This window comes from Eretmochelys imbricata, chromosome 8 (assembly GCF_965152235.1).
Source record: "Eretmochelys imbricata isolate rEreImb1 chromosome 8, rEreImb1.hap1, whole genome shotgun sequence".
In the NCBI taxonomy this organism is placed as follows: domain Eukaryota; kingdom Metazoa; phylum Chordata; order Testudines; family Cheloniidae; genus Eretmochelys; species Eretmochelys imbricata.
The window spans coordinates 56,083,920-56,097,927 of record NC_135579.1 but is presented as its reverse complement, the minus strand read 5'-3'; the positions used below and the strand labels follow the sequence as shown (position 1 = coordinate 56,097,927).

Genomic DNA, 14,008 nt, shown 5'->3' with positions numbered 1-14,008 from the left:
ATCTAAAATGTTATAATGGTCACACTGGCACCTTGCAATTAAACACACATTCTACAATGGGTTGTAATTGACAAATGAATCAAGCCCTCATGGTTTAACACTAGAATCCCTAACCAGAACTGTGGCCTTATTGCAACATTACTTATGAATTTATTCTGTATATTTTAAAGAATGTTTCTCATCACATCTCTTTTCCTATTGGTGCATTTTTATATGAACAGTTATCTAGATAGATTTTAAAATCTCTCTCAAACTTTGAAACTCTCCTAAGCACAGAAGCAGGGTCCCTGAAGAATCATGACAGAGGGCAGCACAATTGGTCAGTTTTGCAGTTTTCAGACAAAGTCTGTTTAAATTTTCATAAGAAGTTATAACTGAAAATGAGTTCAGGGATCAAGAACTGTAATGCAGTTTGAGATATCTTCCACATCATTGTACTATATCAGCCCTATGTGTCATTAACATTGTAATGTAAAAAGCAGACAGATTGAACTTTGAACTCCGAGACAATCTTTAACTTAGCATTTGAAATATCAAGCAAATCACCACAAGTAACCACCTCCATCCACAAGTTTCCAAAAGCAATTTTCATTTCAGTTTCTAATATCGAGGATAAAGCTTCTCCTAAACTTTTCTCAAGGTCTGGAACAATGCTTAGGAGTGGAGTAGTAAGGCTGAGATCTTCCTTCTTGGTTTTCTGGGACCCAGTATCTGCCAAGTAAACAGTTACAGTAAGTGCTTTCTTTAGTGCATTATTCATAGAAATTAGTTAGAAAAACAAGTTGCTAGGTTCTGTAATCCAGTCTTTGGATTGTTGCCTACAACATATTTAATATTTTGTCCGCTAGTTGTAGGTCTCCAGCTACAGAGGATTCCATCACTTTACTTCTACTACTCCATGACCAAATATCTGAGCACCTTCCAAGTATTTTAAAATAGAATCAACAGCGTTCATATTTCTCACTCCTCCCCCTCACCCACCACCACCAGAAGGAGAGATAGCATGATTCTTCTCTAGAGTGTTTAAGTTTGTGACTTGCATGTGTGTTGTGTGAAGAGCCTACTGAACTTAAGGGCTGCCATACAAGGTCAGACCAATGGTCCATCAAGCCCAGTACCCTGTCTGACACTAACCAGTACCAGAGCTTCAGGAGGAGTGTACAGAACAGGGCAATTTGATGGACCAGCCCTCATCTTCTCCTCCCAGCTTCTGGCACTACGCAGTTCAGGGTTGCCCTGAGCATGGGCTTGCACTCCTGACCATCCTGGCTAATAGCTATTGATGGAACTATCTTTTTTTTAAATCCAGTTATACTTTTGGCCATCACAACAGCCCTTGGCAATGAGTTCCATAGGTTAGCTGTGCACTGTGTGAAAAAGTACTTCCTCTTGGTTTGCGTTAAACCTGCTTATTAATTTCATTGGGAGACTTGGTTTTTGTACTGTGGGAAAGGGTAAAAATATATATATATATATATTTTCTATTCACTTTTTCCACTCCATTCATGATTTTACAGATCTCTATCATATACACCTCAGTCATCTTATTTCAAAGCTGAACAGCCCTAAACTTTTTAGTCTCTTCTCGTACGGAAGCTCATCCACACACTTGATCATTGTTCCTCTTCCATGAATCTTTTCCAGTTTCACTATATCCTTTTTGAGATGGGGTGACTAGAACTGGGAATGGTATTCAAGGTATGGGTACAACATGGATTTACAGAGCGGCACTATGAGATTTTGTCTGATTTTCTATTCCTTTCTTAACAGTTTCTAACATTCTGTTAGCCTTTTTGATTGCTGCTGCAAATTGAGTTGAAGTTGTCAGAGAAGTATCCATGGTACCTCCAAGATCTCTTTTAATTGGCTAATTTAGACCCCATCATTTTATATGTATAGTTGGGATTATTTTTTCCAATGTGCACTACTTTTCACTTAACAGGTTGAATTTCATCTGCCATTTTGTTGTCCAATCACCCACTTTTGTGAGAAACCCCTATCTCTTTTCACAGTCACTTTGGGATTTAACATAATTTTTGGGAAAGCATCAGCATAGTTTTTGTAAAGGAAAAATCATGCCTCGCCAATCTACTAGAATTCTTGGGGGGGGGGGAAGGAGGGTGTCAACAAGCATGTGGACAAGGGGGATCCAGTGGCTATAGTATACTGAGATTTTCAGAATGCCTTTGACAAGGTCCTCACCAAAGGCTCTTAAGCAAAGTAAGCGATCATGGGATAAGAGGTAAGGTCCTCTCATGGACTGGTACCTGGTTAAAAGACAGGAAACAAAGGGTAGGAATAAATGGACAGTTTTCAGAGTGGAGAGAGGTAAATAGTGGTGTTCCTCAAGGGTCTGTGCTGGGACCAGTACTATTCAACATATTCATAAATTATCTGGAAAAAAGGGGTAAACAGTGAGGTGGCAAAATTTGCAGATGATACAAAACTGCTCAAGACAGTTAAGTGCAAAGCAGACTGTGAAGAGCTGCAAAGGGATCTTGATAAATGCAAAGTAATGCACACTGGAAAACAATCTCAACTATACATATAAAATGATGGGGTCTAAATTAGCTGTTACCACTCAAGAAAGATCTTGGCATCATTGTGGACAGTTCTCTGAAAACACCCACTCAATGTGCAGTGGCAGTCAAAAAAGCTAACCATGTTAGTAATCATTAAGAAAGGGATAGATAATAGGACAGAAAATATATTGCCTCTATATAAATAAAGTGACAACTTGGGGGATATGATAGAGGTCTATAAAATCGTGACTGGTGTGGAGAAAGTGTTATTTACTCCTTCTCATAACACAAAAACTAGGGGTCACCACGTGAAATTAATAGGAAGCAGGCTTAAAAACAAACAAAAGGAAGTATTTCTTCACACAATGCACAGTCAACCTGTGGAACTCTTTGCCAGAGGATGTTGTGAAGGCCAAGATTATAATAGGGTTTAAAAAAGAACTAGATAAATTCATGGAGGATAGGTCCATCAATGACTATTAGCCAGGACAGGCAGGGATGGTGTCCCTAGCCTCTGTTTGCCAGAACCTGGGAATGAGCGACAGGGAATGGATCACTTGATGATTACCTATTCTGTTCATTCCCTCTGGGGCACCTGGCACTGGCCACTGTCAGAAGACAGAAAAGTAGGTTAGATGGACCTTTGGTCTGACCCAGTATGGTCATTCTTATCTTGAATAATTTTTAATCACTGTTCACCCCCTTTTCCAAATCATTAATGTATATGTTGAACAGCACTCGTCCCATCAAGATCCTTGAGAGAAAGATCAGTGAAGAACTGAATTTTGTATTAGTTCTGGAAGTATGCACATCCATCATTCTTTTCTCGTGGCAGACAGTTCTCTAGTTCAGATCCTCTGAAAGTTTAGTCTTGCACACTTCATGAATTTCCTCCTACTAGCAGAGTTTCTTTGTTCGGAACATACCAAATATGGGAAGTCACAATCACACAGGGAGAGGTGATCTCTTTGGTACCTAGAGCCAGTCCTACAGAGGGCTCTTAATATCAGGCAAAAACCTGATCTGGACTCTGTATTTAAAGGGCAGCAAGTGCAAAGAGATCAGCACTAATACATTTCCACGGAAAGCTGTGTTACTAAGCACATGGGGTATTTCAGCCTTCTAGATCAGATGAAGTCACTTCCCAGCAGGATTTTCTTAGGTTTTCCTCAGTACATCTTATTATGCCAATTTGTATTATGCTTTGTCTTAAGCGACAGACCACTAAGCAAGAGGACCTAATTTCTCAGAATATATTTATTCATGACTCTACTCCACATTTCTGATTTAAGTGACTGTAGAGGGGTGGTTACCCCGCTCCCAGGATAAAAGAAGTGAGAGCAGCTGAGGGAGGCTGGCGAGCTGGCTACAGGTGTGGCCAGCTCAATCAGGGCACAGCTGGCCCCAATAAAAGGGCTGTGAGTAAAGAGCTGTGTGAGTCTCACCCCAGCCCTGAAGTGAGAAGGACCTTGCTGCCTGGGAGAGACAGGGTACCTTTGACAGACCAGTGCTGGGGAAGGGGCAGGCTGAGCTGGGGAGCTGAGGCCTGGCAGGAAGGCCTAAGGAGATACTGGGGCTACAGGAAGACAGCTAGGGCTAGAAAGGCAGCAGGTCCAACCCCCCTTGCCAATGATAAGTGGCCATTACAGACTGCAGTTTGCCCCAGAGAAAGGGGGCTAGATGATGACTGGCAGTAGCCACTGAGGGAAGGTGGGCATGGGGGAGGGGGTTCCCCTGTGAGGGGAGACCTAGAGTGTGGGGGTGCTGCTGTGGAACAGCTCCCCAAGGAAAGGGGGCCTGAAATGCCTGAAGTACAGTGGTGGAGATTGACAAGGAAGCAGGTACCGGTAGGGAGAAACCGGCCAGCAGGAGGCTCTCCGAGGCTGGAAAGAGCTAATTCCCGGACAACCAGCAGGAGGCGCCATGCTGGTGAGTCAGCGGCTTGCTACAGTAACTTAGAAATGAACTTACATTTGTGTGTCCAAGAAATACCTCTCTATAGAATACCAGGGGCCAAATACAGCCAGGATCTAAGTAGGTAAAATTCCACTGATTTCAATAGAATTATACCTGGTATATTACAAGACAACTCCATAATACTGTTTAATATCAACAGCTATCTTGAATCCTGAACAGCCCACTCAAGGCTAAGTTACACCATTATAACCCATTGCTCAGGTACAAGTATAGCTGTTCATATTAAGCAGTATTATTGAGTGAACTTAGATTGATAAGTTAGTTCAGGAATCCAACTAATAGTGGATTCATGACTTAGTATGAAACCTTTTTGAGTTAGAGTTGTGTTGGGGCTAACCTCTATTTAAAGAATACATTTTTTAAAAGGTGGCTAGAAGTTTTGTTTTAATGCACACCTATACACAGAGCTGGGAAACATACTTAATACTTTCATCATTGGATCAACTGAAACAGTTTTATTCAAGCTCTCAAACTTCACACGCACATACACGTAGAGACCAAAGATGGAAAATTTCAGCCCTCAAGGTGAATGTTCTAGAAGTTCCGAGTGTATGAAGACAAAGTAACAATGGAAACTTTTCTGCACACTTAATTATGCTCCGCATGACTCACAGGGCCACTATAAATATGCGCACACATGCAAACTAACCTGTTTTTGATTGTTGTAGGCCAACACAGTTCTGATGGCTGTTTACATTCAGGTTCTGGAGCGCACTAACCAAATCTGCTTTGCATAGGGCCTTTACATCACTCACCAGGGCTTTGCTGCATAAATTTTTATCATCCCTATGAAAAGAGATTTACTTTTGTTTTGATCTATTAACTGCTCAACAACACTATTATATTCTAAATCATAAAGCTAACCCATTGACAAACTTGTCTTCAGTAAGCCCATATAAATCTTGAAGGGCTTCACTATAAACAACATGTTGCCTGAGAGAGAAAAAAGGTACCTATATAAGAAAGCAGATGAGATGGAGTACTTGTGGCACCTTAGAGACTAACGAATTTATTTGAGCATGAGCTTTCGTGAGCTACAGCTCACTTCATCAGATGCATACCGTGGAAACTGCAGCAGACTTTATATATACACAGAGAATATGAAACAATACCTCCTCCCACCCCACTGTCCTGCTCACAGACATGAAGGTCGCTATCTTAAAACAAAAAAACTTCAAATCCAGACTCCAGCGAGAAACTGCTGAATTGGAATTCATTTGCAAACTGGATACTATTAATTTAGGCTTAAATAGAGACTGGGAGTGGCTAAGTCATTATGCAAGGTAGCCTATTTCCTCTTGTTTTTTCCTACCCCCCCCCCCCCGATGTTCTGGTTTAACTTGGATTTAAACTTGGAGAGTGGCCAGTTTGGATGAGCTATTACCAGCAGGAGAGTGAGTTTGTGTGTGTATGGGGGTGGGTTTTTGGAGGGGGGTGAGGGAGTGAGAGAACCTGGATTTGTGCAGGAAATGGCCTAACTTGATTATCATGCACATTGTGTAAAGAGTTGTCACTTTGGATGGGCTATCACCAGCAGGAGAGTGAATTTGTGTGGGGGGGTGGAGGGTGAGAAAACCTGGATTTGTGCTGGAAATGGCTTTTAGATAAGCTATTACCAGCAGGACAGTGGGGTGGGAGGAGGTATTGTTTCATATTCTCTGTGTATATATAAAGTCTGCTGCAGTTTCCACGGTATGCATCTGATGAAGTGAGCTGTAGCTCACGAAATCTCATGCTCAAATAAATTCGTTAGTCTCTAAGGTGCCACAAGTACTCCTTTTCTTTTTGCGAATACAGACTAACACGGCTGTTACTCTGAAACCAGATGAGATGGTTAAATCAAAAATATCTATTCTGAAAAGCAATACACAAAATATATTGAAGAGGATGACGACAAAAACTTTATAACCACACTTTAGGCCTGACTTCACCAGAAAAGCAACTGCAAACACTGGCATCTTTTAGCTCAACAGATGAAACCATATTTGCTTACTTACTGCCAAAAAACAAAAACACGCCCTCCCCTCCCCCCCTTCAAACCACCACCCTATACATGTCTTTACTCTTAGACCTGAAAAGCAGGATGTATTTTAAAAAAAAAAATCAAATTGGATTTTTTAAATTAAACTGATTTTAAATTTAAAACTAAACAATTTTTTTTAAAAATAAAACTAAAAATACATTTGAATTTGTAGCCTATTTTACTTAATCTAATCCATTAAAATTAAATAAAAATATTCAAGCAGGACATGTTTGCTACTAAAATTTTAAAGAAAGTCAAACCACTAAACTGGTAGAAGTCAGTGGCTAAAGCACCTGGAACCAGAGTAAGTTGAAGTGCTAAATCAGCTTTTGACAATAGAAGCGTCTTCTACAGGTGCAGAGATAGTATTTCAGGTCAATGACTAATTCATTCAGAAGGTGAGAAACCAATTGGGAATTTGAAGAAAAGAGAAAAAAAAAAAGCAAAGCTTGTTTTTTATTCATAGATTGGAAGAGGAGGAGGAGCTCTACTAGTTCTAAAATCTTAAAGGACTTAATGGCACTGATAGTTTCTAGTCAGTGCCTATCGATAATACCTTCTTTAATAAATCCATTTTAAATGCAAACATTTTTGATACTACTTATGTATCCAGCACATTTAAAAGAGATTTTTATTAATTAAATAAAACCAATTTTAAAATGCTGTTTGTGCATTAATTGAATTTCAGTTACCATTTAAATGCAGCTTGACACAAGTAAAAAAATCAATGCACTAGCAAATAAGAAATGCATTATTCACAATTTTCTAATATCATAAAAATGTAAAAACTACAAATATGAATACATTTATATTAAACTATACAATTGCTTAAATGTGTATTGATTCAGTGTATCATCCAAAGTGGCAAAAAGAAGTACCAAATTTACTGTGATGGCTCTATGTAGTTGCAAATCCATGTGTTTTAAAGTTAATGATTAAGGAGACTCAACCACTATTAGGAAGAATAAAAAATAAATAGTTACATGTCTGTTCTGTAACTGTTGCTCAAGACGAGTTGCACATGTACACTTCACTTAGTTGTCTGTGCACCAGAGCACTTTTTCCCATAGCAGTACCCATGGGGCACTCACGGTGCCTGGAGACAAGTTTAAGGGCAGAGCCATCCCAACCTCCCCCTCAGTTCCTTCTCATACCAGAAGCCACCATACATAGTGGCTCCAGGGTAGAGGGGAGAAGAGCAGATTATGAAATGGACACACATAACATGTTGAAGAACAACAATTCCTGTAGCCCATGAAAGCTTATGCTCTAATAAATCTGTTAGTCTCTAAGGTGCCACAAGTACTCCTGTTCTTTTTCCAGATACAGACAAACACAGCTGCCACTCTGAATTCCTGAACAGGTATCTCTTTTTCCCTTCTTTGAGTGCTTGCACTTGTCCATTCTACTTAGGTAGCTCTCAAGCAGATCCTGATGGAGGAGGGTATCACTGTCTACCTAAACAAGGACTACACCACTCTTTTCTCCCAAACTTAGCATTATCTCTGGAGAGGAGATGGCATAAGGGTCATCATATAAACCAAAGACCACATGACAGCCTAGCAAGTGTCAGTAATAGGAACATGACCCAGGAAAGCTGTTGAAGCCACCTTTTAGTCCTTGCAGAGTGGGCTAACACTTTGTGGGGAAAAGATACATGGGCAATATCGTAACAAGGAAATGCAAGTGGAAGTCCAGGAGCAGATCCTCTGGGAGGTTACTGATTTCTCTTTCATACAAGAATAAAATGAAACAAACAGCTGAGGAGATGCCCAAAACTCCTTAATTCTGACAAAGTAAAAAGCTAATGTTCTTTCAATGTCCAAGGTATGTAGCTGCTCTTCATCTTTGTGAGAATGGGAAAGAATGTCAGCAAGTAAACAGTCTGGTTCAAATGAAAGTCAAAAACCACCTTGACAAGAAATTTGGGGTGAAGATGTAAGGCCACTCTGTCTTTGCTTACCAGGAGCGTCCGCAGGTTCGGCTGACTGCAACTCCCACTGGCCGTGGTTCTCCGTTCCAGGCCAATGGGGGATGTGGGAAGTGGCGACCAGCACATCCCTAGGCCCACGCCGCTTCCCACAGACCCCATTGGCCTGGAACAACTAACCACAGCCAGTGGGAGCTGCGGTCAGCAGAACCTGCAGATGCTGCTGGTAAACAAACCGTCCTGGCCCACCAGCAGATTTCTCTGACGGGCCACATGCCAAAGGTTGCTTATCCCGGATATAGGGGAAACCATCCTGACCCTGAGTCTGTAAGCTCATAGGATGTGCTCCCCAGCCAAGGATAAAGCATCTGTGACTAGAGGCACTAATGGTAGATCAGAAGCAAAAGGAACCCTTGTGCATACATTGCCTGTGACCATCCACCAATTCAGGGAGAAGAGAACAGTTGCAGGCATTTGAGTCAGCATGCACAGCAGATGTCGGGAACAATGGTAAACTGACTTCAACCACCTCTGCATGACCCTAAGGTGAAGTCTGGCATGCTGGGTAACATATGTGCAAGTTGCCATAGTGTCCTAAAAGTCTCTTGCAATTCCTCACTGTTATACAGGGATGCACCTGGAATTCTGAGCACAGATTGTGTATTGCTTGAAACAAATATGGCCTTGCTGTGGTTGAATCGAGAACTGCCCCTGCAAATTTTATCTTCTTTGCAGGGGTGAGATCTGGTTGGTCTTTGAGTAGCAGGCCTAAAACTTGAGACACAAGACCTTCTGCACCCCTTCTTCCACCTGGTTCTTGGACTGTCCAAGGAGCAACTAGTTGTTCAAGTATAGATACACCTAATGCCCACCCTTTGATCATGTGCTGCCCCACCACCGCACACATTGTGAAACTCAGGGCAGGGACAGAGGACAAGCCAAATGGAAAAATGTGAACTGATAATGGACATCTGCCAGAACAAATCTTAGGAACTTCCTGTGACAGGCCAAAAGGAAGTATGCCTCCATTAAGTCACAGGTAGCAAGCCAGTCGTTGAGAGACAGGAATGGGATAATAGTAACCATTAGAATTTTTTTTTTTAAATGAATTGCTTGAGATTCTGCAGGTCCAGAATGGGTCTGAGGCCTTCCTTGGACTTCAGAATGAGAAAACACCAAGAATAAAATCCCTTCTCCTGATGTAGGAGGCACTTCTATGGCCTCTAACAGCAGCAGAGACTGTCCTTCCTGAATTAGTACAGTCTCAAGGGAGTGATCCCTGAAAATAGACAGAAAAAGTGGATGGGAGAGTGGAATAGACATGATTTGTAGAATATATCCCAGTTCCACTGTGCTTAGAACCCACCTGTCTGACAACATGATTCCAAGCGGTACAACTTGCAGCCAAAAGGAGGGGAACTCTCTTAAGTGGTTTGGTGCTCTCAACTGAGTCAGACAGACTGTTTGGAAATTGACAGCTGTCTCACGGTCACAGATGTAGGTCTCCTCCTCTGGAACTTGTCATGTCTTTTAGAAGTTGTCAAGGTTCCTTCCCCACTCTGAACTCCAGGGTACAGATGTGGGGACCTGCATAAAAGACCCCCTAAGCTTATTCTTACCAGCCTAGGTTAAAAACTTCCCCAAGGTGTAAACTTTGCCTTGTCCTTGAACCTTATGCTGCCACCACCAAGTGTTTTAAACAAAGAACAGGGAAAGAGCCCACTTGGAGACATCTTTCCCCAAAATATCCCCCCAAGCCCAACACCCCCTTTCCTGGGGAAGGCTTGATAAGAATCCTCAAATTGTACAGGTGAACACAGACCCAAACTCTTGGATCTTAAGGGCAATGAAAAATCAATCAGGTTCTTAAAAGAAAAATTTTAATTAAAGAAAAGGTAAAAGAATCACCTCTGTAAAATCAGGATGGTAAATACCTTACAGGGTAATCAGATTCAAAACAGAGAATCCCTCTAGGCAAAACCTTAAAATTACAAAAAGACACAAAAAACAGGAATATACATTCCATCCAGCACAGCTTATTTTACCAGCCATTAAACAAAAGGAAATCTAATGCATTTCTAGCTAGCTTACTTACTTAACTTTACAGGAGTTGTAAGGCTGCATTCCTGATCTGCAAAAACATCACACAGACAGACTAACCCTTTGTGTCGTCCCCCCCCCCCAGCTTTGAAATTCTTGTCCTCTCATTGGTCATTTTGGGTCAGGTGCCAGCTAGATTACCTTAGCTTCTTAACCCTTTACAGGCGAAAGGGTTTTGCCTCTAACCAGGAGGGATTTTATAGCACTGTATACAGAAAGATGGTTATCCTTCCCTTTATATTTATGACAGAAAAGTTATGCTCCTTCACCAGGTAATACGATGGATACCTCTGATGACCCTGAGGCAGAAACTGTTTTCTCTTTGTAAGGACCCAGGTCTGCGGAGTCTGGGACAGCTATATTTCTCACTAAACTGTGAGAATAAACTGGGAGGACATCCAGAGGCTCAGCCAGAGAGCACTATGGAGAGTAAACACTGTAGGAAATACCGCCCAAGAGATCCAGAGTGACAGTACCCTACACCCCTCTGATTGGCCAAGTGCACTATTTAACCCCATGGGTTGCCCCAGGAAGTGGTCTAGGCAACCTCACAGACTTCAGCCTGCTGCAACGCCAGACTCTGCTTGATCTCCTGTGTCTGACTCCAGCCTTACTCTCACCCTGATTCCTGACTCTAGCCTGCTACAGACTCTGATCTTCAGCCTCTGACTGCAGCCTGACTCTTGCCTCCTGATTCCAGCCTTATACTACTTCTGAGCTCTGATCCTGGCTTGACTCCAACCCTGGCTCTTGCTTACAGAACTTGTTTTTGGAATTCCTCCAACTCCTGCCTGGTGACTACTGTCCCTGCTGGGCAGACCTCAGCCCAGCTGCGACCACTAGGCAAGACCACTTATGCCACAGTCCTTTTCAGTTTTTATAGCAGGAGTATAAATACCCAAAGATTTCAGGATTGCTGAGGAATCTTTTAAAGAGTGCAGAGTCTCAGCTATTTTGCCAGAGAACAGACCTGAACCTTTGAAGGCAAGTCTTCTATAGCATGCTGCACTTCCAGTACTTGCAGCCATGAAGCACAACGCATAGCAATGGCTGCTGCCGTCAGCGGAGCTGCTGAGTCTGCTTCATCCAGTGAAGCCTGTAGATAGGACTGGGAAACCAAACAACCCTCATTAATAAACACCTTAAATTCCTCTTTGACACTGTTTGGTAACTTGTCTTGAGATTTAGACATTGCATTCCAATTTAAATAATCATATCTGGCAAGGCACACCTGATGATTTGCAATTCTACATTGTCCTGCACAATTGGTACCATGTGGGTTGGTGCCAATGCTGTCGGATCTGGGAGTTATCCTGCCTGAGAGGTGAAGCTGGCACTGACAAGCACAAGAGATCCTGTGCCACTGCATATGCCTAATACGTAGTTGGTACTGACAAAATAGCCTGAGGAACAGAAATCAGTGCCACAGATGAAGTAGGCAATGGAGTCTCTCTCGCCAGAGCCTCTGGAGATGCTGGAGTCAACAACTTAACATTGCAGGAATACAGTACAGGGGACCACCTCACCTCCTAACCTCAGAACTATCCTTAAGGGAGTCTGATCATTTAGCCCTCAAAAGGAAAAGACTTCAGTATATCGCAGTACAGAGCAAAGCTCAACAAAAACAATGACAAAATAATAAGTAAATGGAAACCTAAAATGGGTAGAGCTAGCTAGCTAAGTAACTAACACACAGAGAAAACATGAAGAGCTCACACTTGCTCTGACCACCAATCACAGGCAGAGAGAAGAAACTGAGGGGCATCTCTGCCTTTCATGCGCCTGCTAAGCAGCACCAGTGCATGGAGGACACACGTGCTGCCCACATAGGTTCCACTATGGAAAAATGTTCTCTAGCTCTGGTGCACTGGCACACAGACATTTAAGTGGAATGGACATGTGCAAGCACCTGAAAAAGAATTAAGCAATACAAATGCAAAAACAAGATTTAAGCCAATGTTTTAAATCAATCCACCCTGCTGCGTACCCAATGAAGATGTGATGGACTAAGCTGAATTCTGTTCTGTCTAATACAACAAAATTAACCAAGCTCCAGCTGGAGAATCTTTATTACTCATGAGGCTGTAAAGAAGCCAAAAAGAGTAGAGTAGAGATGGATTTTAAAGAGTATAGATCACAGTCTGAGTTTAATAGAGCCGCATAATAAAAGAGTCATCCCTTAACTCAGATTGTGCTAACTTAACATGAAATCATTAACATGGACAGTCTCTCCATACTCATGTTTGCCTAGGTTTCCATTGAAAACATTAATTTGGCTCCCACACATTAAGTTTGCACAAATTAAACCAGTTTCCATTAGAGAACTCATTTCCACTTTCTGAAATGGTATTGATTTTGTCTGGTATTCACTCGAACAACCTTTTCAGTATCCATTCAAGGAGATCAGTTGCTGAAAATGAAGTTTCAATTCCTAGTGTAGCCAAAGCTAGAATCAAGTCACAAAAATCAGCAGCAGAATTAGAACAAAGTCAATCCCTATCCATACACACTGTAACACACACTACTACCAACTCCACTGTGTATGAAATCCAAACATCTACGTACAACCAGATCTCTGCTCTGTTCCCACCCAAAAAGTAAGAAGAAAAGGAGTACTTGTGGCACCTTAGAGACTAACCAATTTATTTGAGCATGAGCTTTCGTGAGCTACAGCTCACTTCATCGGATGCATACCGTGGAAACTGCAGCAGACTTTATATACACACAGAGATCATGAAACAATACCTCCTCCCACCCCACTGTCCTGCTGGTAATAGCTTATCTAAAGTGATCATCAAGTTGGGCCATTTCCAGCACAAATCCAGGTTTTCTCACTTACCATGCACATTGCAGGGAGAGTGGTCACTTTGGATGAGCTATTACCAGCAGGAGAGTGAGTTTGTGTGTGTATGGGGTGGGGGGGTGAGAAAACCTGGATTTGTGCTGGAAATGGCCCACCTTGATTATCATGCACATTGTGTAGAGAGTGGTCACTTTGGATGGGCTATTACCAGCAGGAGAGTGAGTTCATGTGTGGGGGGGTGGAGGGTGAGAAAACCTGGATTTGTGCTGGAAATGGCCCAATTTGATGATCACTTTAGATAAGCTATGACCAGCAGGACAGTGGGTGGGAGGAGGTATTGTTTCATGATCTCTGTGTCTATATAAAAAGTCTGCTGTAGTTTCCACAGTATGCATCCGATGAAGTGAGCTGTAGCTCACAAAAGCTCATGCTCAAATAAATTGGTTAGTCTCTAAGGTGCCACAAGTACTCCTTTTCTTTTTGCGAATACAGACTAACACGGCTGTTACTCTGAAACCACCCAAAAAGTGATTATTAAGTCTTTGGTTACTTTATGCAGCACCAGTAATATTAGCAATTGTTTTCCATCAAATTCCAGTTTTAAGAAAATTAAGAACTTGAATTAACTCTAACCATAACACTTTAAGTAGAGT

The 14,008-nt window shown here is 41.9% G+C and overlaps 1 protein-coding gene across 4 annotated transcripts in view; it reads right to left on the bottom strand.

Annotated features, from left to right (window-relative positions):
* Positions 1 to 14,008, bottom strand: part of SWT1 (SWT1 RNA endoribonuclease homolog) — a 157,409-nt gene that overhangs the window by 122,304 nt on the left and 21,097 nt on the right. For all 4 annotated transcript variants that reach the window (XM_077823960.1, XM_077823957.1, XM_077823959.1 and 1 more), the window contains exons 11-12: positions 5,149 to 5,285; positions 560 to 711 (exon numbers count right to left, since the gene is read on the bottom strand). In XM_077823960.1, coding sequence (XP_077680086.1) covers positions 560 to 711; positions 5,149 to 5,285 — 289 coding nt within the window. The remainder of the gene's footprint in view (positions 1 to 559; positions 712 to 5,148; positions 5,286 to 14,008) is intronic.